This window comes from Misgurnus anguillicaudatus, chromosome 9 (genome assembly GCF_027580225.2).
Source record: "Misgurnus anguillicaudatus chromosome 9, ASM2758022v2, whole genome shotgun sequence".
Taxonomy (NCBI): Eukaryota; Metazoa; Chordata; class Actinopteri; order Cypriniformes; family Cobitidae; genus Misgurnus; species Misgurnus anguillicaudatus.
In genome coordinates this window covers 10,017,842-10,043,758 of record NC_073345.2, presented here as the reverse complement: position 1 = coordinate 10,043,758, position 25,917 = coordinate 10,017,842, and the positions used below count along the sequence as shown (strand labels likewise).

The window sequence follows — 25,917 nt, the reverse complement described above, 5'->3', positions numbered from 1 at the left end:
TAAGAGGACAACATTTGGGTCAAAGCTAAACAAACAAGGGGGTTGGTGACTTTTGGAACAATCGATCGACTTCATGAGCTGTCCTCTTTCATTCAGTCACGCTGTTGTTAAGAGTTAAGCTACTCGCTGCTGGCAGATGTGCTGCTAAAAATGAAATTTGTGATCTTATTGTGTCTTGTTGTCGTATTGGCCACTTCTTTTGCTGCGGAGGGTAATACCAATCCATCAAACAATTTTGATTTCCAACTTATTTTTACGGTGCTATTAAAACAATTATTGTATTTTGTGCAGATTCATGCGTGGGACGTTGTAAAAATGGATTTAATCCTTTGAAGAAATGTCAGTGTGATCAAATGTGCAAGTACTATGGAAGCTGCTGCATGGATTTCGACAGCATCTGTCGCAAGAAGAGTAAGAACTTTAGTTCAGCTTTGAGTTTTCAATAATATGGCAAACCAAATGATCTTACTTTTCATTAAAACAACATTTTTACAAAATATAATACTAATTGTTAGTTCATGAAGATTCTAACAGTAAAAATGTTAAATGGTATCGTAACAAATGTTTTCCTGTATTTTTGTCTTGTTAAGTAGGCGACAGCGGGAGCAATTTTTCAGAAAAAAAATTAATTTTAAAAGAATGTTTTAGACAGAGATATATTTTTACTGTGGTCAATAACCTACAAGTGTACTGTAAAAATCATATATATTTGTATGTTACTTTTACTTAACAAATAAGTTAAACAATTTCAACTTTTTAAGTTTAAGTTTTTTTATAAGTTATGTCTACCCAGTCTCCTGAGGATGCGTATAAATAGTGTAAAACGTGTAAAAATCGTGCAATACATACGCCAAATTCCACTTTGGCGTGCATATGATACGCAAGTCCTTCCCATTCACTTACACGGTGCATCTTTTTTTGTCGTTTTATTTATTGGTTTCTCAATTTTTTTCTGTTTTTTAAACCATTTTCGCTTGGGTTTAGGGTTAGATTTTAGATTTGCTTAATGAGGTTATTTAATATACAGGTTTCTCCATGTTTTTGTCCATATTTAAGCCATGGTCGCTTGGAGTTGGGTTTAGAGTTGGGGTTTGGGTTAGTTAGGATGTCATTTTTATATAACAAAAACTTGTTCTAACCCTAAACCCAAGCAAAAATGGTATATAATAAATAAAACGACAAAAAAAGTTGCACCGTTTAAGTGAATGGGAAGGACTTGCGTATCATATGCACGCCAAAGTGGAATTTGGCGTATGTATTGCATAATTTTTACACTTCAACGCATCTTCAGGAGACTGGGCTGGTTATGTCAACTTATCCCAGGTCAAAACTTAAAATAGTAGATTGACTTGACTTGCAAAACCAAGTTGTTTTAACTTTCTGCTGCTTTTACAGTGTGTGGTATGTTAATACCAGGTGTACAAATGTAGAAAGACTTCAGTATAATTTCACTTTGAACATAAGTTACACATTGCTACTATTGACCCCGTCAGCTTGGATGAAAGTAATACAACATTACAAGATATATTTTTAAGATTCTGGACTACGACCTTGTTATTATGTAACTGTAAACATATTTTGTCATTTATCTTTGCAAAAAAATATATATTAAATTACATTTTTATTTAAAATTACAGTTTTATCAAATGTTTCAAAAGCAACTCGACAGTACACACTTGAATTGTTGATAATATTTTTTTCAACAGTTATGAAAGTTAAATTAAATGAGCATAAAATACATTTTTAACATAATGCAACAGTATTACGAACAGGAACTCCTGACATATAAACTTGATTTACTGTTATTCTGAAAAACTATGAGAAGTCAAACTTTAGGATGTTAGAGCACTAAATAACCTGTAGATTGATTAGTACTGTAACACATTTTTTCTACCACATCTTTTCCTTCCCTTCGCCTCTCTATTACTGTGCTTGAACAGCCAGCCTCTTTTGCAATGACCTTTTTGTCTTCCTCTCCTTTTGCAAGGTGTTAATGGTCGTCTTTTGGACAACTGTCAAGTCAGCAGTCTTCTCCATGATTGTGTAGCCTACAGAGCTAGACTATGAGATGATTTAAAGGCCTTTGCAGATGTTTTGAGTTAATTAGCTGAGTAGAGTGTGTCAGCAAGTGTCTCAAATTGAACCTTTTCACAATACTCCAATTTTCCGAGATACTGAACTTGAAATTTTCAAATTTTCAAAACATTGCTTCTTGTTTGAACCGACTCATTCAATGGGAGATGGCCAGCGTTCAAGAAACACATTTGAAAACAATCATTCCAATGGCACTAAAAGACACATTTAAGAACCTAATAAAATATGAAGCAAATATTGTAAAATGCTATATTTTAAACACTTTCTCAGCTCGCGGCGACACATTTGTGGAGCCTGAAGAGGAATGGCCTACGACAACAAACGCGACAGCAGAACCAGACTTAACAACCACCACCATCCTGCCATTGACTACTGCAAACCACAGCCACACACCTCCATCCGATCCAGATGCCGTCGCCTGTAGCGGCCGCCCCTTCGACGCCTTCATGCAGTTAAAGAATGGCTCTATCTTTGCTTTCAGGGGTGAGTTTTTGAAATACAATCATATGCATTTTTTTCTTGGTTAGAGTAATCCAGAGTTTACTTTTATTTGTGTTTCAGGAGAATATTTCTTTGAGTTAGATGAAAAATCTGTAATGCCGGGCTATCCCAAACTCATTAAAGATGTGTGGGGCATCCCCGGTCCTATTGATGCTGCGTTCACTCGCATTAACTGCCAGGGAAAGACTTACTTATTCAAGGCATGTTTATGGAGTAAACATAAACTCATTTGAACCAAACTAAAATATGCAAAAAATTTAACTGGCATGCATGTGCTTAATGGCAGGGCAATAAGTATTGGCGTTTTGATGGCGATGTCATGGATAAAGATTACCCGAGAGACATATCTCTGGGATTCGAGTCCATTCCGGGTGACATTGATGCTGCATTTGCAATCCCTGCTCCAGGGCATCATGGGAAGGAAAAAGTTTATTTCTTTAAAGGTATGTAACATTACACCAAACAGGGCCGAAATATGCACTATACAGTAATAATTTTAATGCCAAACAACCTAAGCTCATGAGAGCTAGCTAATTTGTGTAAATTTCTACAATGTGAACTGTATTAAAATGAATAATTGTTAGAAGAAAGCAGTAATAAAGCCCCGCCCCTAATTGATTTATTCAATTTGCGCCACAGGGAATCAGTATTACCAGTATGAGTTCAAACACCAGCCGTCCCATGAAGAATGTGTCCAAATGACCAAGTCCTCACCCTCGGTGGTATTCACACATTACACAAGTCTGTACTGTGACTTGGATAACATTATGTCAACGCTCTTTCAAAGCAGTAAGTGTGTGTCTACATCATTATACAGTTGGTTTTACTTCACAATCAAATGAACTGTGTGAATGTTATCTAGCGGAGACCCATCACAATGCAAAAAAATTCTTAACAATATGCCCAACGTGACATATAAAATATATAGTACTGTAAATCCAACAGCGAGCCAAGTAATGTCTTAATATTAACCATATAACATAAGTGACTGTTTTATCGCACATATACAGCCTTTGACCTCACCAATAAAAAGTTATGAGAAACATTTTGTCCTTATTAAAAACTGCAATGCATGCTTAAATGATAAGCATTAAATGATGCATTTTAATAGTTGCATTGTTTTCCCTTGTGGTCCATAACAGACATTTGGTGTGTTTTTACATTGCTTTAAAATGACATTTACTGATCGCTTTTTATTTATAATTCACTTAAGTTCTTTCGCTTAAGTTCAAAGGTATAACAAAGGACCACGCCTCATCTCCAAAGACTGGGTCGGCATTGAACCGCCTGTTGATGCTGCAATGGTAGGCAGACTGTACTTGAGTCCCGGGCCTTCACCTCCCCCATCAACCAGTCGGACCAGAGGCCGAAGCGGCCGCAGAAAGAAGGGTAGGGGTCGAGGATCTCGAGTTAGTCGCTCGCTGTTTTGGGAAGACTTTGGCTTGGACTATGAGGAAAGGTCTGACAGCACAAGTTCTTATGTGGATATACAATCAATTATATACAAAGATGAGAAAGACCTCTAAAATGTTATTTGTAGATGTATATATTACACATAACGCTGTGTGTATGGGTTTCATAGGTATTTTGGAGCAGAAAAGCATGATAAACATCAGAGAAAGGGTCGTGGAAGACGTCCATCTCTCTTTGACATGAGCTATGATGACACAGATGACTATGTAGATATTGATGTTGCCAAAGAAAAAGCCACGCCAGTGCAGAATGTTTACTTCTTTCAGAAAGATATAAGAAGCAATATCCTAAGATTTACTTAAAGTAACATTTATTTGTACTTCCATAGATTTTTATGTAATACAAGTTTAAGTTTTAACTGATGGTATGATCATGTAAAAATACATTACATTATATCTGCTGTATTTGTCTTCTAGATAAATATTACAGAGTGGACCTGCAGACCAAACGGATTGACCGTGTGATCCCTCCTTACCCAAGATCCATTGCCACATATTGGCTGGGATGTAAGGAGAAGGACCTGTCAGAGAAAAGATAAGAAACTTATTTAAGTTTCTTTATTTGAGTTTTAAACTATAAAAGGATTTGCTTTACTTAATTCAATGATAAAACTGATATTATTCATATTTGTATCATAATGCTGAAAGTCAATAAACAGGCTGTCCAGTACAACCAGTAATGTCTCTTTTTTAAGGATGGGTTTAGTGTATTTTAGGTCAAGGATGGGTTCAATAAAGTACACAAACACACACACATACACACACTTAAAAGATATTGCATGTATTTTGTGTATTTTTAGCTTTCATGGAAAGTCTGTCATGGAAAGTCTGTTAAGTTTGATGGTGGTATCATTGTTATTTATGTCTCTAGTCTCTCTATTATCTGAATATGATAGGAGAGAAAACCGCTGAGCACTTTTAAAAACCCAGTGATTGATAAGAACGAATTACAACCTGTGTTAAAATAGTTCATGTCAAATCTTTGAGATTTACAGTGTAATGCAAATAACTAAGGCATTGTTGCGGTAATGTTGGGTAATGCAGCCATCCACTAAAATACACAAGAGATGCTCATAATGGTACATTTAAATAGTTATATTTTACTTGGATAAATGTGGGCAATATGTTACCACGTGGGTATCTGATCTGTTTAAGGTGATTTCTTACTATATCTACAAAGAAGGACATAGCAGGACCTCAAAGAGGATTTCTTCAAAGAATGTAAAGAAATGCGCCAAATCAGGTATTACTTTTAAATAATCAGCTCTGTAAGTCAATAATACTCAAGTTAGCCATTGCATTTTAAGTGTTTACTGTAGGTATCTATTATTAAACATTAAACAAATAAACTGAATTTAACTATAAAGGCAAAAAGAAAATATGTGATGGCCCATTTTACCACTTTCAGGTTAAACAGACAACTTAATATGACATTTCATGCATTTTAATAACTCATTTTGTTAGCAACACTGTACAAAATTTGCTGTAATTGGGTGATTCTCACGAAACCATTGAAACACCACGGCACTAATGATTTTAGCTTTAAAATGTGTAATATAGTAACATAAAAAAGCATCAGAATTAACACAATACTGTGTTCTACCTTGCACAATGTGTGATTTCAACATAAGAATTTATAATTGTACATTTTATCTCATTTTCTGCTGAAAATCTCATTACCGCAATGTGTCCGGCTGTGTGTGAACATGCGTTATGTTGTAATTGAATCAAATTAACACAAAAATATTAAGAAAAAAATAAATGGATGTTTTGCTAGACTACTTTAGATGACATAAAAAATATTTACTGAATATTCATGTATAATAATAATGAAGAAAAATTAGGAAAATTATGTGTTCATGCCTGATGTTCTCCTCCTCCGCAACACTTTTTGAGAACAGTTTAAGCACAGATACAGAATTTTAGTAAAGTTTGATTTTGAGTGACCAAGCACATGGACCAGTTACTTCAAGATGGCTACCAGGTAAGATCATTTTTTACAGTTAATTTGAAATATTGTCTTGTCAGAATGCTTACACGACATTTTGATTATCATTACCGCAACAGATGCTTATTAAATGTTAATTTAATTAATAGAAGCATAATACTTTGATTTTAAATGCATGTGTAGAATCTCCAAATTATGTTCTTTCAGTTTGTCATGTCATTTTGAAAATACGTCAGTGTTGATGTTTTCTGACTGTTGCGGTTATGAGATTTTTTAGGACTAATTTTTTTTATTATGTTACAAAAAGTGTTAAATGATAAGTAAAAGTTTTTAAATTAATGTTCCCATTTGCTCCAGACTTTGTTTTTCAATGTCTGGTGTGAAAAAAAGTAAATTTAAGCAATTTTTACATTTTCATGCTTGACATTTTTAAAACCAAGTTTTCGTGAGAATCACCCAATTATGCAGCTGGTTGCCAGTAACTTACTGTAGAAGATAAAGACTGAAAATGTTTCATGTTTATTTAAGTTTGAACAAACTGTTGCCAGTAAATTACATAAATGTAAAATCTACAGTAAGTTACTGGCAACCAGCTGCCAGTAATACTGTAATTTCTAAAAAATATTTTTACAGTGAAAATGTTATACTTCTCATTAACAAAAAAGACAACAAAATGAAGCAAAACAACAAACACGTGTATATATACCACCAATTGTTGAGATCTTTTAAGAAACTTTAATGGAAACATTTAGAGGTTTTTTTTTCAGGAGACATGCAGGAGACTTAAGCAAAAGTTAAAATTTGCTCTCCATTTAATCTGGGATTTAATCAGATTTTTGTTTCTTAGATGATCTTTTAATGTTTTAGGAGAAGAACTTTTAATGTGACTTTATAATATTCGGCTTGATATTAAAATATCCATGAATAATATTGTTTAAATGTTTTAGAATAGAGTTTACAAACATGTAGCATATATGTCCTATACCTTTGTTGTGCAATTATTATTTCAAATTAAACAAATTGTTCACTCAGGTGTACTTTTGTAGGGACTTCTGACAAATTAACTGTTGTAAAACGAAATCAATATTTTTAGTAAATATCACATATACTGTATAGATTATTAAAAAAAGTGGTTCTTTTTAGCTGACTTCACATACATTCAGCCTCTATATCCTTATAATCTCAGTTACCAGCAGGTAATGTACAATTTCCTTGATCCATTGTACTTTTATTGATTATTTTATTGAAGGCTTTGAAGTTTTGAGCTTGGGAACTTTTAATATTATCTCACATTAATGGGAAAAAAAACACAGTGTTAGCAGAAGTCTTAAGAAGCAAAGGGTCAAAGTAAATTTTTTTTTAAAGTTTAAAAATATTTTAGCCAAATAATAACACATCAAGTCTGCCTATACACTTGAACAGGTATTCAAAAGAAATTATGGGTTTAATTTTGTATGCTTATTTTTTGTTCTGAAACTACTTGTATGTATCCTTACTATATTACATTGCAGATGGTGCCTCCGGTTTGCCAATAAGTCGATGCTTGATGCTGTTAAAAACTAACTAATTAGTAATTTGTGCCAATTATTTTAAGCATTCAGATTATATAGATACATTTTGGCAGTGTAATTTTTACTCATGAAGTTGGTTTATCCTAATGTTTTTTTAGCAGGTACAATATAAAAAAATTGCTGTGTTATTTTTTAACCCAGCACTGGGTCAGAAAGAGGTAAACCCAACTGCTAGGATAAATGTTTATATTTGGAAATGTAATTATATTTTGGGTTGAAACAACACAGCATTCAGTAGGTTAAAATTCAACCTGGGCTGGGTTCGTCCCTTTTTTATCCAAATGGGGTTAAAATAACCCAGCATTTTTTGAGTGTATACAGCAAAGAAATAAGGGTGATGGGGTGAGGCTCTTTCCCAAAATGTATTCCCCGGGGACAATATGTTAACCATAAAACACTATGCACTGACAAATTTTGCACAACATTTAAGCTGTATATCTGGATGTACTGTATTATCTGTGTTAATATACTAGACAGAAGTGTAGTGTCAGAATACAAAGGCCATCTTGTCTTGCGTTTATGCTTTAATGTCAAAACCTAGACAACTGCTTCCTCTGCTGGTTGACAGACTTATGTCAGTCCAAATAAAACTTTGCCACACTACCGATTAACCGCTAAAGCAGTTAAATGATGCTTTTAGATATTTAGTTAGCTTTAAGTTCAGCTTGTGTTTTGTAACTCGGTTTCACATGTCATTCAGTTCGATAACAGTGAAAATATAGAGTAAATGACAATTTGTGGTGAGAAAGCCTCCAAAGGCAGTAGTATTGTAAAATTTTGTATGTTTAACTTTCATACCTCAAAATTAGTATTTTGTTGAAAACTTCTGCTGAGGTAAAATGATGATCAGGCTCTTCTTCCACAGGCAGAACAATCCCACTGACTGATCATAAGTATCATCAACAAAAGTGTTACAATTGCCCTGTTACCCCTAATATATTTTGATTTGAATAGCCATTAATGGAAAAAGATGCTTTGAGGAACCAGACCTGCCTACTAACAGACTTCTAACTTCTCAACCACTAGGGGGCACCAAGAGAATTTAAAACGAAGCATTACAAGTAAGACATCATTAAAAATAAGCTAAAATTCTAAATTCTTATCTAAATTAAGTAATTTCATATGAAAAATATATATTTTCTCGTCATGCCAGCAAGAGACTGCATCCTCTAATTAAAATGTAATATGTTCCTATTTTTTACTTTTTGTAGGCCAACATATATACGTTTCTGCTTTGTGCATGAGTTCATGTATGTGTGGTATGCGTGTGTCATTCAGTTTCTCCTCATGAATGGTGTGTTTTCCGGCTTCCAGGATTTAGTACTATCACAGGCGTGCTAATGACGCGTCAGCGCAGGTGCGCTCCTCTCCCTCGCTGTCCGCAAACACCTGACGCCGCCTCTCTGTTTGATGTGGAAACATCTACCATTCATCCCGTCAGTCTGACGAAAATATTTCTAGGACTTCGCCTAGCTTTCATACTTTAGAGTTACAGTGCTACTGGGATAAGTTTTTGATACAAAGCCAAAATTATGCCACAGAGATCGACCTGAAAGAAGTCAAGGCGCTATGATAGATGATGCGCAAATCCTTGACAAATCTCTGTGGATGAGAAAGTGCGATTTTTATTGCCAGGTAAGAAATGGACACTTTGTTTTCATTTTTTAATTGAAAGAACATTTTATTAACAAAATTAAAATAAAGACACAATCGAAATAATAAAAGCACAAATACAATTTTAAATTTCTTTGGTCATTTTAATTTACTAGATTAATATGGCTATAATATAGGCGATTTGTTAAAATGTTTTACATATTTTTGACAAATATGTACACATTGTGTTTTTTTTTATTTACACCCTTTATTGCCTCATTGGTGATTTTTACTGAAGTGAAACAAACATGTTTAGCTGCTGCTGAAATGCTGTTGTGATGAGCGACATGTGATTTGACCAATGGCTGACCACGTCCTCAAACGTAAAACAGACCAATAAAAGAAACATACACGATCCCTACTAGACTGCACGTAAATAATTGACATAAAATAGCAGTATTTGTGCTTATCGGGTATATAATTTGTAAAATAACCACATTTTTGTTAATTACTAGTCAAGTTAACAGCTTGATTATTGATTATTATAATTATTATGAGTTTGGCACGGAATTGGCCCAGCGGTATGATCTGAAAATTCGTCCGTTAACTGTTATGCAAAGCGTCAAGCTCTAATCCTCTGTCGGTGTGTTTTGAGTGACTGTACCTAAATACACACAAAAATTACTTCATGTGTCGCTGCGCAGAAAAATTAGTGTTTGACATCAGAGTATCGCGAGATTGATTCTGAAGCACAGCTTTCGAATCGTTCCCGCGGTATTTTGATGTTACGTCTGCGCAGCGCTGCATGCCATGAAGTCCAACACAAAAATGCACTGCCTCCAGCCTGGTTGCGAAGCGTTTTGACCACTCCCCCATCTACAACACTCCGCCCCATATGACTGCGTAGTCTACTGTTAACGGAACAATAGTGTTTTATGTTTCTTTCATGTATCTTTGAGCCTATATGAGCTGAACCTCCACAGATATATTCACATACGGTGACAGGCGCGGACGGAGTGTAAAATAAGGTAATGTATCTACTAATTTAAAAGTCGCCATTCTGTAGCGTATTTATCGGTTTCCTAGTGTATCGTTTCCTAGTGTAGGCTACGTGGTGTGCAAATGTTATGGAAAGAACCTGACTGTGTTTGATCTCATTTCTTCTTTTGTGATTTCATCATGTTATACAGTTGTTATTACAATTGCGTAGGCATCAAGGTAGCTAACGTTAAATATTTTAAATCTTATTCGCTGGTCATATGCGAGACGTTTTCGCGTATACAAGTATGCGAATCTCATTTTATTATGCAGTCTTGTATCTGCATATTTGTAGTTTCGTAGTCCGCTAACTTATATGTTGCTAACTTCTAACCTACTGCACTGTGCATTACTGCTATTGTCACGTGACACCCTTAAAGGGTCATCAACACAATTTTTTTATGATGAATATTTGTATTATTAGTGGTAAAAAAATAAATAATTTTGACAATTTGTTAAGAACAACCTGTGTCGTAATGTCTATAGGGAACAAAGTTTTAGGTCACGAGGATTCATATTTATGTTTGCATTTTGACATAATTGGTAACACTTTACAATAAGGTTCATTAGTTAACATTAGTTAATGTATTAACTAACATGAACAAACCATGAGCAATACATTTGTTACAGTATTTATTAATCTTTGTTAATGTTAGTTAATAGAAATAAAGCTTTATTTGCTTGTTCATGTTAGTTCACAGTGCATTAACTAATGTTAACAAAATTTTAATAAAAGTATTAGTAATTGTTGAAATTAACATTAACAAAGATGAATAAATGCTGTATAAGTGCCGTTCGTTATTAGTTCATGTTAATTAATGTAGTTAACTAATGAACCTTATTGTAAAGTGTTACCACATAATTCTTTCAATCTGAATTTTTACAGCTGAATATATTTGTTAACTTTCATTGAAATAAATTAAAAAACATAATACATAATAAAAATTATTGCATTCATTCTTTACATTTATGCACTTGGTTGTCGCTTTTATCCAGTGCATTCAAGCCATATATTTTACAGCATTATGTACTGATATATATGTGTATTTTATCAGCACAACCTTTGTGCTGCTAATGCAATGCTCTACCAATTGAGCTACAGAAACAATTCTTTGACTTTGTTTTAGTATAGTTGTCATTTGTCGTTGTGTTCTTGTAGCTTAACCAGCAGAGCATTGTTTTACCAATGCAAAAGTCATGGGTTTGATTCCAAAGAAACACACATACTGATTAATGTATACATTTGAATGCACTGTATAATGCAAGTGTTTCGTATGTCATTTACTTAATAAAGGCTCATATATGTCAAGCCACAGTAAACCTCTCTTATATAATAATATATGCATTCATTGGGTAAAGTAAACCTAAATGTGACAGAAGTATAGCCAAAGTGAAATAAATACCTTCCTGTTTCACAGTATGTCTCGAGAGCAGAAAGCAGTGGAGCGTGCCAGAAAGGCTTTCCTCACAGGCCGGACCAAATCATTGGACTACCGCATTACCCAATTAAAAAACCTGCTGCGCTTCGTTAATGAAAGACAAAAGGAAATCGCAGAGGGTCTCAAAAAGGATCTTAGTAAGGTAGGTACTGGCCCATCCGTCCACCTGTTTATAGTCCAGAATTTAACCCTATATTGCAAAAACGATTAATTGTTGTATATGTCTGATTCCAGAGTGAGTTTGGAACGCCTTTATATGAGACCCTTGGTATAGAGAGTGAGATTAACCAGGCCGTCAGCAAGCTGAAAGAATGGGCAGCTCCTCGACCCGTGACCAAAAACCTTCTGACCATCACCGATCAGGTCTACATCCAGCCCGAACCTTTGGGGGTTGTGTTGGTCATCGGAGCCTGGAATTACCCTTGGGCTGTGACCATTCAGCCCCTTATAGGAGCTATAGCAGCAGGTAATTGAGGTGTATAGAGGATCTTTGTAAAGTTTTTGCATAGTGCAATGAGGCCTACTTGAGAGATTTTTATGTGATTTTGTGGGTTTAAACTGCATACTTAATTCGAATATACTGTAAGGAGTCATATGACTTTTTATTTTATATCAAATATTGCTTTATTTATTTATTTATACTTTAGTATTAAAGTAATAATGAGTGGTTTAATTTTAAAACATATTTCTCTTTTGTGTTTTCATAGCTTAGCCATGAGTTGTATGCTGTCTGCCATATCTCAATAGTAAGATACTGTCTAAAGGTGCGTTCACACCAGATGCGAATGAAGCGTTAAGCGTGAGTGATTTACAATGCAATGCAAAGATGCGATAGACATCCTGCGGCGTGATTTGCGCAAATGAGACGTTTCACGCAAATGATGTGGAGCGAATTGAGTGTTTCGGGCACTTGACGTGCGTAACGCGAGTTGAAAAATATGAACTTTGGCGTATACACACCGTTAACCAATCAGGAGCTTGCTCTAGTAGTGACGCGATTACGACGTATACACATATTGAGACTACAAGCTAGCTAAAGCCAAATTTAGCATATTCGCTTCTGAAATTCATGCGTGAATGATGGAGAATTTCACACAGGAATGACACAAATTTTACGTGGGAATGACGCAAATTTCTTGTGCAAATGAAGCGAGTTAACTCAAAATGTTCAAGCATCCAAATGCACGCAATTTATTCGCGTCTGGTTAGCATTCACAGGAATTAGATCTATTTTAAATGAAAGCACTCACTGTCTATTGGTAAGGGAGTGAGGAGCAGTAGCGTGTTTGCATTTAAAGGTACCTACACGAATAAAAGCAGGTTTTTGCTTCCACCCAAATAGGGACATTTTGGAAATGCTATAATAAATGATCTCTGGGAAAACTTTACAGACACATTCTGGGCACACCTGAGACTTATATTACATCTTGTAAAAATTGACATAATAGGTCCCTTTAAACATCTTTTAAACATTCGTTCAAACTCCAAGCTACATAATGATGGTGTAACCTGGTGTTTGAATAAATGTTTACCTATAAAGATATTCAAGATGAACAATGATTGGATAATTACATTACATATCATATTACAATAAACACTTTGTTGTTTGACAGGTAATGCAGCTGTGATCAAGCCATCTGAAGTCAGTGCACACACAGCCAAAGTAATGGAGGATCTCTTACCTCTCTACCTGGACAAAGTAAGATCCTGCTCTCACTATTTTCAGAAAAGTAAATTAATCGAATGCTCATATTTTCCATTGATTTGGTGGATATATAAACTATGGTCAATAGCCATTTGAGTGGCAAGATGGCGCCAAATAGCTAAACTAGTTTACATGATAAAAAAGAAAATTTCAAGAGAGACATGAACGTACAGTAGTAGCAATGTTCACATGCAAAGTTTAGCGGTCATAAGAAATCATATGACCATCAATGCCGCAACTGACCAATCAGAACCAAGCATTCACAACTGCATTCTAACAATCTCAGGAGCTGTACCCTGTTGTCACCGGTGGGGTGACGGAGACCCAGGAGTTGCTGAGACAGCGTTTTGATCATATCTTCTACACTGGTAATGGTACAGTGGCTAAAATCATCATGGAGGCTGCAGCTAAACACTTAACCCCTGTCACGCTGGAGCTGGGTGGAAATTAACACAAAAATATTAAGAAAAAAAGAAATGGATGTTTTGCTAGACTACTTTAGATGACAGAAAAAAATATTTACTGAATATTCATGTATAATAATAATAATAAAGAAAAATTAGGAAAATTATGTGTCCATGCCTGATGTTCTCATCCTCCGCAACACTTTTTGAGAACAGTTTAAGCACACATACATAATTTTAATAAAGTTTGATTTTGAGTGACCAAGCACATGGACCAGTTACTTCAAGATGGCTACCATGTAAGATCATTTTTTTACAGTTAATTTGAAATATTGTCTTGTCAGAATGCTTACACGACATTTTGATTATCATTACCGCAACAGATGCTTATTAAATGTTAATTTAATTAATAGAAGCATAATACTTTGATTTTAAATGCATGTGCAGAATCTCCAAATTATGTTCTTTCAGGTTTGTCATGTCATTTTGAAAATATGTCAGTGTTGATGTTTTCTGACTGTTGCGGTAATAAGATTTTTAGGACTAATTTTTTAAATTATGTTACAAAAAGTGTTAAATAAGTAAAAGTTTTTAAATTAATGTTCCCATTAGCTCCAGACTTTGTTTTTCAATTTCTGGTGGGAAAAAAAAGTAAATTTAAGCAATTTTTACATTTTCATGCTTGACATTTTTAAAACCAAGTTTTCGTGAGAATCACCCAATTATGCTGCTGGTTGCCAGTAACTTACTGTAGAAGATAAAGACTGAAAATGTTTCATGTTTATTTAACTTTGAACAAACTGTTGCCACTAAATAACATAAATCTACAGTAAGTTACTGGCAGCTAGTTGCCAGTAATACCCAGTAATACTGTAATTTCTACAGAATTTTTTTACAGTGTAGATACATTTTGGCAGTGTAATTTTTACTCATTTTTAACCCAGCACTGGGTCAGAAAGAGGTAAACCCAACTGCTAGGATAAATGTTTATATTTGGAAATGTAATTATATTTTGGCTTGAAATAACAGCATTCAGTAGGTTAAAATTCAACCTGGGCTGGGTTCGTCCCTTTTTTATCCAAATGGGGTTAAAATAACCCAGCATTTTTTGAGTGTATACAGCAAAGAAATAAGGGTGATGGGGTGAGGCTCTTTCCCAAAATGTATTCCCCGGGGACAATATGTTAACCATAAAACACTATGCACTGACAAATTTTGCACAACATTTAAGCTGTATATCTGGATGTACTGTATTATCTGTGTTAATATACTAGACAGAAGTGTAGTGTCAGAATACAAAGGCCATCTTGTCTTGCGTTTATGCTTTAATGTCAAAACCTAGACAACTGCTTCCTCTGCTGGTTGACAGACTTATGTCAGTCCAAATAAAACTTTGCCACACTACCGATTAACCGCTAAAGCAGTTAAATGATGCTTTTAGATATTTAGTTAGCTTTAAGTTCAGCTTGTGTTTTGTAACTCGGTTTCACATGTCATTCAGTTCGATAACAGTGAAAATATAGAGTAAATGACAATTTGTGGTGAGAAAGCCTCCAAAGGCAGTAGTATTGTAAAATTTTGTATGCTTAACTTTCATACCTCAAAATTAGTATTTTGTTGAAAACTTCTGCTGAGGTAAAATGATGATCAGGCTCTTCTTCCACAGGCAGAACAATCCCACTGACTGATCATAAGTATCATCAACAAAAGTGTTATAATTGCCCTGTTACCCCTAATATATTTTGATTTGAATAGCCATTAATGGAAAAGGATGCTTTACTAATAGACTTCTAAACTTCTAACTTCTCAACCACTAGGGGGCACCAAGATAATTTAAAACGAAGCATAACAAGTCAGACATCATTAAAAATAAGCTAAAATTCTAAATTCTAAAATCTAAATTAAGTAATTTCATATGAAAAATATATATTTTCTCGTCATGACAGCAAGAGACTGCATCCTCTAATTAAAATGTAATATGTTCCTATTTTTTATTTTTTGTAGGCCAACATATATACGTTTCTGCTTTGTGCATGAGTTCATGTATGTGTGGTGTGCGTGTGTCATTCAGTTTCTCCTCATGAATGGTGTGTTTTCCGGCTTCCAGGATTTAGTACTATCACAGGCGTGCTAATGACGCGTCAGCGCAGGTGCGCTCCTCTCCCTCGCTGTCCGCAAACACCTGACGCCGCCTCTCTGTTTGATGTGGAAACATCTACCATTCATCCCGTCAGTCTGACGAAAATATTTCTAGGACTTCGCCTAGCTTTCATACTTTAGAGCTACAGTGCTACTGGGATGAGTTTTTGATACAAAGCCAAAATTATGCCATAGAGATCGACCTGAAAGAAGTCAAGGTGCTATGATAGATGAAGCGCAAATCCTTGACAAATCTCTGTGGATGAGAAACTGCGATTTGTATTGCCAGGTAAGAAATGGACACTTTGTTTTCATTTTTTAATTGAAAGAACATTTTATTAACAAAATTAAAATAAAGACACAATCGAAATAATAAAAGCACAAATACAATTTTAAATTTCTTTGGTCATTTTTATTTACTAGATTAATATGGCTATAATATAGGCGATTTGTTCAAACTTTTTACATATTTTTGACAAATATGTACACATTGTGTTTTTTTTTTATTTACACCCTTTATTGCCTCATTGGTGATTTTTACTGAAGTGAAACAAACATGTTTAGCTGCTGCTGAAATGCTGTTGTGATGAGCGACATGTGATTTGACCAATGGCTGACCACGTCCTCAAACGTAAAACAGACCAATAAAAGAAGCATACACGATCCCTACTAGACTGCACGTAAATAATTGACATAAAATAGCAGTATTTGTGCTTATCGGGTATATAATTTGTAAAATAACCACATTTTTGTTAATTACTAGTCAAGATAACAGTTTGATTATTGATTATTATAATTATTATGATTTTGGGCACGGAATTGGCCCAGCGGTATGATCTGAAAATTCGGCCGTTAACTGTTATGCAAAGCGTCAAGCTCTAATCCTCTGTCGGTGTGTTTTGAGTGACTGTACCTAAATACACACAAAAATTACTTCATGTGTCGCTGCGCAGAACATTTAGCGTTTGACATCAAAGTATCGCGAGAATGGTTCTGAAGCACAGCTTTCAAATCGTTCCCGCGGTATTTTGATGTTACGTGTGCGCAGCGCTGAATGCCATGATGTCGAACACAAAAATGCACTGCCTCCAGCCTGGTTGCGAAGCAATTTGACCACTCCCACCAACAACACTCCGCCCATATGACTGCGTAGTCTACTGTTAACGGAACAATAGTGTTTTATGTTTCTTTCATGTATCTTTGAGCCTATATGAGCTGAACCTCCACAGATATATTCACATACGCCGGTGACAGGCGCGGACGGAGTGTAAAATAAGGTAATGTATCTACTAATTTAAAAGTCGCCATTCTGTAGCGTATTTATCGGTTTCCTAGTGTATCGTTTCCTAGTGTAGGCTACGTGGTGTGCAAATGTTATGAAAAGAATCTGACTGTATTTGATCTCATTTTTTTCTTTTGTGATTTCATCATGTTATACAGTTGTTATTACAATTGCGTAGGCATCAAGATTGCTAACGTTAAATATTTTAAATCTTATTCGCTGGTCATATGCGAGACGTTTTCGCGTATACAAGTATGCGAATCTCATTTTATTATGCAGTCTTGTATCTGCATATTTGTATTGTTTCGTAGTCCGCTAACTTATATGTTGCTAACTTCTAACCTACTGCACTGTGCATTACTGCTATTGTCACGTGACACTCTTAAAGGGGCAACACAATTTTTTATGATGAATATTTGTATTATTAGTGGTAAAAAATAAATAATTTTGACAATTTGTTAAGAACAACCTGTGTCGTAATGTCTATAGGGAACAAAGTTTTAGGTCACGAGGTTTAATATTTATGTTTGTATTTTGACATAATTCTTTCAATCTGAATTTTTACATCGGAATATATTTGTTAACTTTCATTGAAATAAATTTAAAAACATAATACATAATAAAAATGATTGCATTCATTCTTTACATTTATGCACTTGGTTGTCGCTTTCATCCAGTGCATTCAAGCCATATATTTTACTGCATTATGTACTGATATATATATATGTGTGTATTTTATCAGCACAACCTTTGTGCTGCTAATGCAATGCTCTACCAATTGAGCTACAGAAACAATTCTTTGAGTTTGTTTTAGTATAGTTGTCATTTGTTGTTGTGTTCTTGTAGCTTAACCAGCAGAGCATTGTTTTACCAATGCAAAAGTCATGGGTTTGATTCCAAAGAAACACACATACTGATTAATGTATACATTTGAATGCACTGTATAATGCAAGTGTTTCGTATGTCATTTACTTAATAAAGGCTCATATATGTCAAGCCACAGTAGACCTGTCTTATATAATAATATATGCATTCATTGGGTAAAGTAAACCTAAATGTGACAGAAGTATAGCCAAAGTGAAATAAATACCTTCCTGTTTCACAGTATGTCTCGAGAGCAGAAAGCAGTGGAGCGTGCCAGAAAGGCTTTCTTCACAGGCCGGACCAAATCATTGGACTACCGCATTACCCAATTAAAAAACCTGCTGCGCTTCGTTAATGAAAGACAAAAGGAAATCGCAGAGGGTCTCAAAAAGGATCTTAGTAAGGTAGGTACTGGCCCATCCGTCCACCTGTTTATACTCCAGAATTTAACCCTATATTGCAAAAACGATTAATTGTTGTATATGTCTGATTTCAGAGTGAGTTTGGAACGCCTTTATATGAGACCCTTGGTATAGAGAGTGAGATTAACCAGGCCGTCAGCAAGCTGAAAGAATGGGCAGCTCCTCGACCCGTGACCAAAAACCTTCTGACCATCACCGATCAGGTCTACATCCAGCCCGAACCTTTGGGGGTTGTGTTGGTCATCGGAGCCTGGAATTACCCTTGGGCTGTGACCATTCAGCCCCTGATAGGAGCTATAGCAGCAGGTAATTGAGGTGTATAGAGGATCTTTGTAAAGTTTTTGCATAGTGCAATGAGGCCTACTTGAGAGAATTTGATTTGATTTTGTGGGTTTAAACTGCATACTTAATTCGAATATACTGTACGGAGTCATATGACTTTTTATTTTATATTAAATATTGCTTGATTTATTTATTTATACTTTGCACTTTAGTATTAAAGTAATAAAGAGTGGTTTAATTTTAAAACATATTTCTCTTTTGTGTTTTCAAAGCTTAGCCATGAACTTCAATCACATTATTTAAATGTATATTTCTGTGTACTTTGGCCTGCCCTTTCATACTGCCAAGTGCTAACAAACCAAAGTACAATTTCTGTAAAAACCCTTAGTCACTATCAAACACTTAGTAATACTTATGGATTTTTGGGATCAAGTTAAGGAAATTGTGCAAATGACAGGCTACAGTTTATGATGGTGGCTAAATAGCAGTTTTATAATTCTGCCATGCTTTGTTTGAACTTTACAGAACTGGTAGATCACATCACAATGAGTTTTATCCCTCTTTCTGTTATCTTTAAGAAGGTCTTTTCGCTATGCACTAAGTGAAAGGGCAAGTTTTGCTGAAATATTGACAGCTACGTGGTGTCCACAAGGTGTTTGGACATAAATGTGTGTTGGCAGTGTGTGAACACAACCACCCTACAATGAAAAAAATCCACCCGCTCCTTTTTTTTAATCCCCATTAAACCAAAAAAGTCTCTCATTAGATGATGTTTTGATTCTCTTATCAATGTGATGATCAAAGCCCCGCCCATGGCTATTGACTGACAGTCCTGCGTAACCATAGTTTTCGCCCTCAGCGAGTTGTATGCTGTCTGCTTTATCTCAATTGTAAGATACTGTCTAATGGTGCGTTCAAACCAGACTCAAATAAAGCGTTAAGTGCGAGTGATTTACATGTTAAGTCAATGCAAAGATGCGATAGACATCCTGCGGCGTGATTTGCGCAAATGAGACGTTTCACACAAATGATGTGGAGCGAATTGAGTGTTTCGGGCCCTTGACGTGCGTAACGCGAGTTGAAAAATATGAACTTTTAACCGTTAACCAATCAGGAGCTTGCTCTAGTAGTGACGCAATTACGACGTATACACATATTGAGACTACAAGCTAGCTAAAGCCAAATTCTGAATTTCATGCATGAATGATGGAGAATTTCACACGGGAATGACACAAATTTTACGTGGGAATGACGCAAATTTCTTGTGCGAATGAAGCGAGTTAACTCAAAATGTTCAAGCATCCAAATGCACGCAATTTATTCGCGTCTGGTTAGCATTCACAGGAATTAGATCTACTTTAAATGAAAGCACTCACTGTCTATTGGTAAGGGAGTGAGGAGCAGTAGCTTGTTTGCATTTAAAGGTACCTACACGAAAAACAGCAGGTTTTTGCTCCCACCCAAATTGGGACATTTTGGAAATGCTATAATAAATGATCTGTGGGAAAACTTCACAGACACATTCTGGGCACACCTGAGACTTATTACATAGACATATTACATCTTGTAAAATTTGACATAATAGGGTCCCTTTAAACATCTTTTAAACATTTGTTCAAACTCCAAGCTACATAATGATGGTGTAACCTGGTGTTTGAATAAATGTTTATCTATAAAGATATTCAAGATGAACAATGATTGGATAATTACATTACATATCATATTACAATAAACACTTTGTTGTTTGACAGGTAATGCAGCTGTGATCAAGCCATCTGAAGTCAGTGCACACACGGCTAAAGTAATGGAGGATCTCTTACCTCTCTACCTGGACAAAGTAAGATCCTGCTCTCACTATTTTCAGAAAAGTAATTTGTAAATGAATCGAATGCTCATATTTTCCATTGATTTGGTGGATATATAAACTATGGTCAATAGCCATTTGAGTGGCAAGATGGCGCCAAATAGCTATACTAGTTTACATGATAAGAAAACAGAAAATTTCAAGAGAGACAGTACAGTAGTAGCAATGTTCACATGCAAAGTGTAGCGGTCATAAGAAATCATATGACCACCAATGCCACAACTGACCAATCAGAAACAAGCATTCACAACTGCATTCTAACAATCTCAGGAGCTGTACCCTGTTGTCACCGGTGGGGTGACGGAGACCCAGGAGTTGCTGAGACAGCGTTTTGATCATATCTTCTACACTGGTAATGGTACAGTGGCTAAAATCATCATGGAGGCTGCAGCTAAACACTTAACCCCTGTCACGCTGGAGCTGGGTGGAAAGAGCCCGTGCTACATTGACAAAAACTGTGACCTCGCTGTTGCCTGCCGGTCAGTTTATTCAAAACTCTAAAGCTCTTTTTACTTCAGCGTTACAACTGTAAAAGGATTTGGAGCTAAAACGCATTTTCTCTGTCACTGTAATAGACGTATTACATGGGGGAAGTATACAAACTGTGGTCAGACCTGCATTGCTCCAGATTTCATACTGTGTGAGCCCAGTATCCAAGACAAAGTCATTGAAGAGATCAAGAAGAATATAAAGGTATGTGTGTTTATTATTTACACTACTAGCGCAACTGGCTGCAGATGCAATGTGGCCTTATTGGTAAATGTGACCCTGCCTGTGAAAACCCAAAATACATTTTCAGTGTATTAACAACATCTAAATTCCCAACTCTTTATCACTCTTTATAGGGATGCCTAACAATTAGGCACAACTTATCGTTTGCAGATTAAATATTTTTGTAATGAATAATTAACACCGCGGGTGTGCATTATTTTCAAATAATTCAAAGGACCAGAGTCAATTATTCCCTTATACCACCGTTACCACACACACACACACACACACACACACACACACACACACACACACACACACACACACACACACACACACACAGAGAAATATTTACATGTGTATATGAAGAGTTTGGTTCTAAATCAAACTGCAGTTGGTTTGTTTTGATTTAAGCACAATAAAACACTATAAAAACATAATAACATAATAATAAACATGTTTTGACCAAAATGTTATAAATGTTTTGGAACCAAACTTTTCATTTACATGTTTATAATTATATATAATTTATATTATATATTAGGGCTGTCAAAAGATAAATCGCGATGAATTGCATACAAAATAAAAGTTTGTTTTGCATAATATGTGTGTGTGCACTGTGTGTAATTATTTTGTATATATGAATATACAAACATGCATGTATGTATTTAAGAAACATTTACATACATACATATACACACACACACACACACACACACACACATATATATATATATATATATATATATTATGCAAACACAAACTTTTATTTTGTATGCATGTATGTATTTAAGAAACATTTACATACATACATACATACATACATACATACATACATACATACATTATTAACAGTACACCCACATATATTTTATGTAAACAAAAACTTTTATTCTGCAAATGATTAGTCCCAACTTCTTTATACAAATCCACTGAGGTTCATATTATCACAATATTGATATTAAGGAAATATGAATATAATATATTTATAAATTAATATAATTAAAAATATACTTAAAAATATTTATTAAATGTTTTACACCACTTTAATTATTTAACACAGTTAACTAATTCGACAATTTAATTTTAACTATGTAAGTTTTTTACTTACATTGTTATTAAGATTGGATTATCATTATAATATTTTCCCCATAAAAATGCTTTTCAATTTATGTCCCTTTTGGATTTCATTTAATAAATTTGCAATTTAAAAATGACCTTAGACAAAAATGGGGAGTCTGGTTATGGGATTGTTTGTTGGGTATTAAATTCAATCACTTGTGGCAGTTAAGGAACACAGTGGTATGTTACAATGTTACACTATGTTACTATGATACAGTTTACTTAATCCTTAAAATGCAAAGTTAGCCACTTTAAATGAAATCATCTGCCAAATTCAAGATAAATCAGATGCAAAACTTGAGAGTAGCAAAACTACAGTTAACTAAACTTTGCATGCAATTCCTATATGAATGTTATAACAAAACCTGTAATCTTATCCATTTAGTATTACTGCACATAAACTTGAAATGAAAGAGTGATATGAGTAATTATTTGAGTAATAGTTATATATCATTAATATGAAATGTGAAATGATACCGTAACATTTGAGCTATTATGCTATTTGTGACTTACAGGACTTCTATACCGAAAATCCCAAAGCATGCCAGGATTATGGACGCATCATCAATCAGCGCCACTTCAAGAGAGTGATGGCAATGCTGGAGGGCAGCACTATTGCTGTAGGGGGAGAAAATGATGAATCAGACTGCTACATTGGTATATACAGCTGAATTACTGTAAAATTACATTAAATAGTCATTATATTTGCTAGTCTATTCTGTATTCCCATTTATATCTGTTTATTCTGCTGACTCTTCTTTCCTTCATAGCTCCGACTATTTTAAGAGACGTGAAGCCGGATGCAAAGGTGATGCAGGATGAGATCTTTGGTCCTCTGTTGCCCATCATAACAGTGAGCGGTCCAGATGAAGCCATCAAATTCATGAACCAAAGAGAGAAGCCCCTCGTTATGTACGTCTTCTCTCAAGACAAGAAGGTTAATGCTTGTTCACTAAATACTTGATATATAAAATCACATTTTTTTTCTCTCGGTTAGACATACTTGTACCTAATCCCTGTACTTTACATTTCAGCTGATTAAGCGCATGATTGCAGAGACATCTAGTGGAGGAGTCTTGGCCAATGACTGTTTGATCCACTTCTCAGTCAGCACTTTGCCCTTCGGTGGAGTTGGTAAGTTTGTTTAAGTACACTAGGATAATAATTCATAATGGCTAAAAGATCTCATTATATTTTAACATTGACTGTAACTCGACACTCTGGCTCCATCTACAGGTAACAGTGGGATGGGCAGCTACCATGGCCAGTTTAGTTTTGATCGGTTGAGTCACCTGCGTGGCTGTCTTATCAAACAGCTGAAGATGGAGGGAGTGAATAAGATGCGTTACCCACCACATACAGCGGAGAAGCTGGGCTGGGCACGCTTTTTAATTCTCAAACAGGTCGACTTTGGCAGCCTGGGCCGCATAGCACTGCTGGCTCTGCTGGTGGTGTTTGTTGCAGTGATGTTACAGGTAAACAATCTGGTGTTAGTAACATAATCATACATCCTTATATTGCATTTAAGCTAAATAGGTTGTGTTTTATTTTAAACATTTTAAATGCATTTAATATGTGCATGTATCAGCAGTTTCGCATTGGTATTACAGTATATTTTATCTACTTAAATTTGACCTAGCTTTAAATATATGCCTGTGAAAACCCAGCTAAAGTAATTTCTTATAATTTGCTTATAATCGTATAATTTTCACATATCTGCTATCTGTATTATAATAACAACATAAACATATATAAGCTTTTCCTGTCTGACTCGTCTTGTTTTTCTTTACAGAGATACACTGACTAAAAATGTGCAATATTATGAAGAAAGTTCATCTTTACCCTGAAGACAGATGTTGGGTGAATGGGAATGTACAAGTGCTGCTTCTCTCTTTTGCCTTATATTGTCATGGGCCTCGAAACAGGCCACAAATCATTTCAACAGTTAAACATGATGTTATTTTTAAAAGTAATATAACATTTTAATGATGTTACGAGTAGTGAATGGAACATTTGCAATATCTAAAGCACTTTAATCAGTGTTTATTTTAATTTACAGACCATTGCTCTCCCATCCATCATGTTTGGGTTGTTTTTAAATGAAGGAAATGAAACGCTATCGGAATACAGTCGATTTTATGATGCTGTATTCTTGAGTAATAGAAACACTTTACTTAAACTATGCTATTTTAAATAAGATGTCCAGCATTTTAAAGAAATGCACATTTCAAACAGAATAAATGTCAACATTATACAGCCAACGTTAGACATTTCCTTGGCTGATATGTTATACCTCTTAGATGATGGTTATATGGTCCAGTCTGTTTCAATTATTAGAAAGTTTTTTCTAAAATATAAAATACTAAATCATGAATGTTAAATGTTTCAGGTATAAGACAGTAGACCAAAGGTGTGTACGTAATATCCATGTGACCCTGGGCTACAAAACCAGGTACATTTGAAAATGAGCTTAAATAACAAGATGTTTGGGTTGGTAAGATTTGGTAAAAAATAAATAAATATTGGGGAAAATCACCTTTAATGTTGTCCAAATGGAATACTTAGCAACTTCACAAAAAGTTTTGTATATTTATGGTAGGAAATTTACAAAATATCTTCATATAACATGATCTTTACATATCCTAATAATTTTGGCATTAAAGAAAAATATATAATTTTGACGCATACAATGTATTGTTAGCAATTGCTATAAATATACCCGTGTGACTTAAGACTGGTTTGTGGTCCAGTGTCACATATGTTATATGGATAGCTTATAGATAAACTATATCTGAAGGATTTCCATTAAACTTATCATATGTGAATTATACTGTAGTAATATTACTGATTCAAAGAGTTGTATCACATAGCTACAGTGATTTTTAATAGCACAATAAACATTTTACACAGCTTCATGTGGCGTTACTGCGTTCAGTGTGAAGCTTTGGTAGCTCAATGCCTGTTTCTCATGTCAGTGCTTTAAATTTCATGCTTGTTTATTTTGTAATCTGGGTCTTTGTTTACCTCCTACACAAATGTGTGATCAAATCACGTGTACTCATGTATGCACAATGTTTTTCTTTAACACTGACATGTAGTTTTTAAAAGCACACAGTTACTCATCACAAAACATCACAGGTGCCATGTGTTCTTCACACGTCGTGTAAACAGTAAAACCACCTGAGGCATAATTCGGATAAAAATAAATGCAGTAAACTTATTACAGTAAGTCTCTGTACTTAAACATGGTGTGCATGCTGTGTACTTTACACAAGGAGACTAAGGTCAACATAACTATGCCTGCTGCTGTGTGGAATGAGGAAGTCAAACTGGTTCTGCGGGATCGATCTTGTTTCGATGAAACCGTCTTAAATTTGCTGCATTCATGCAATTTACAGTAGAAACACTAAAATCAACTTTTTATGATTCAATACAGGAAGTCAAACCCACTCCAGTTGTAAGTGAA

At 34.9% G+C, this 25,917-nt stretch overlaps 2 protein-coding genes across 2 annotated transcripts; both read left to right on the top strand.

The window, feature by feature from the left end:
* Positions 1–50: 50 nt before the first annotated feature.
* Positions 51–4,741, top strand: vtnb (vitronectin b). The gene is made up of 9 exons (XM_073871114.1): positions 51–211; positions 292–411; positions 2,365–2,577; positions 2,656–2,795; positions 2,882–3,038; positions 3,235–3,384; positions 3,823–4,054; positions 4,178–4,341; positions 4,488–4,741. The coding sequence occupies exons 1-9, from the start codon at positions 151–153 to the stop codon at positions 4,604–4,606; spliced, it is 1,356 nt and encodes a 451-aa protein (XP_073727215.1). The 5' UTR covers positions 51–150; the 3' UTR covers positions 4,607–4,741.
* A 12,278-nt stretch (positions 4,742–17,019) lies between these two features.
* On the top strand, positions 17,020–25,362 carry aldh3a2b (aldehyde dehydrogenase 3 family, member A2b). The gene is made up of 11 exons (XM_055179688.2): positions 17,020–17,181; positions 18,292–18,454; positions 18,547–18,778; positions 20,506–20,591; positions 20,889–21,097; positions 21,194–21,311; positions 22,967–23,108; positions 23,222–23,388; positions 23,486–23,585; positions 23,688–23,926; positions 24,244–25,362. The coding sequence occupies exons 2-11, from the start codon at positions 18,293–18,295 to the stop codon at positions 24,256–24,258; spliced, it is 1,470 nt and encodes a 489-aa protein (XP_055035663.1). The 5' UTR covers positions 17,020–17,181; position 18,292; the 3' UTR covers positions 24,259–25,362.
* The last annotated feature ends 555 nt before the right edge of the window (positions 25,363–25,917 follow it).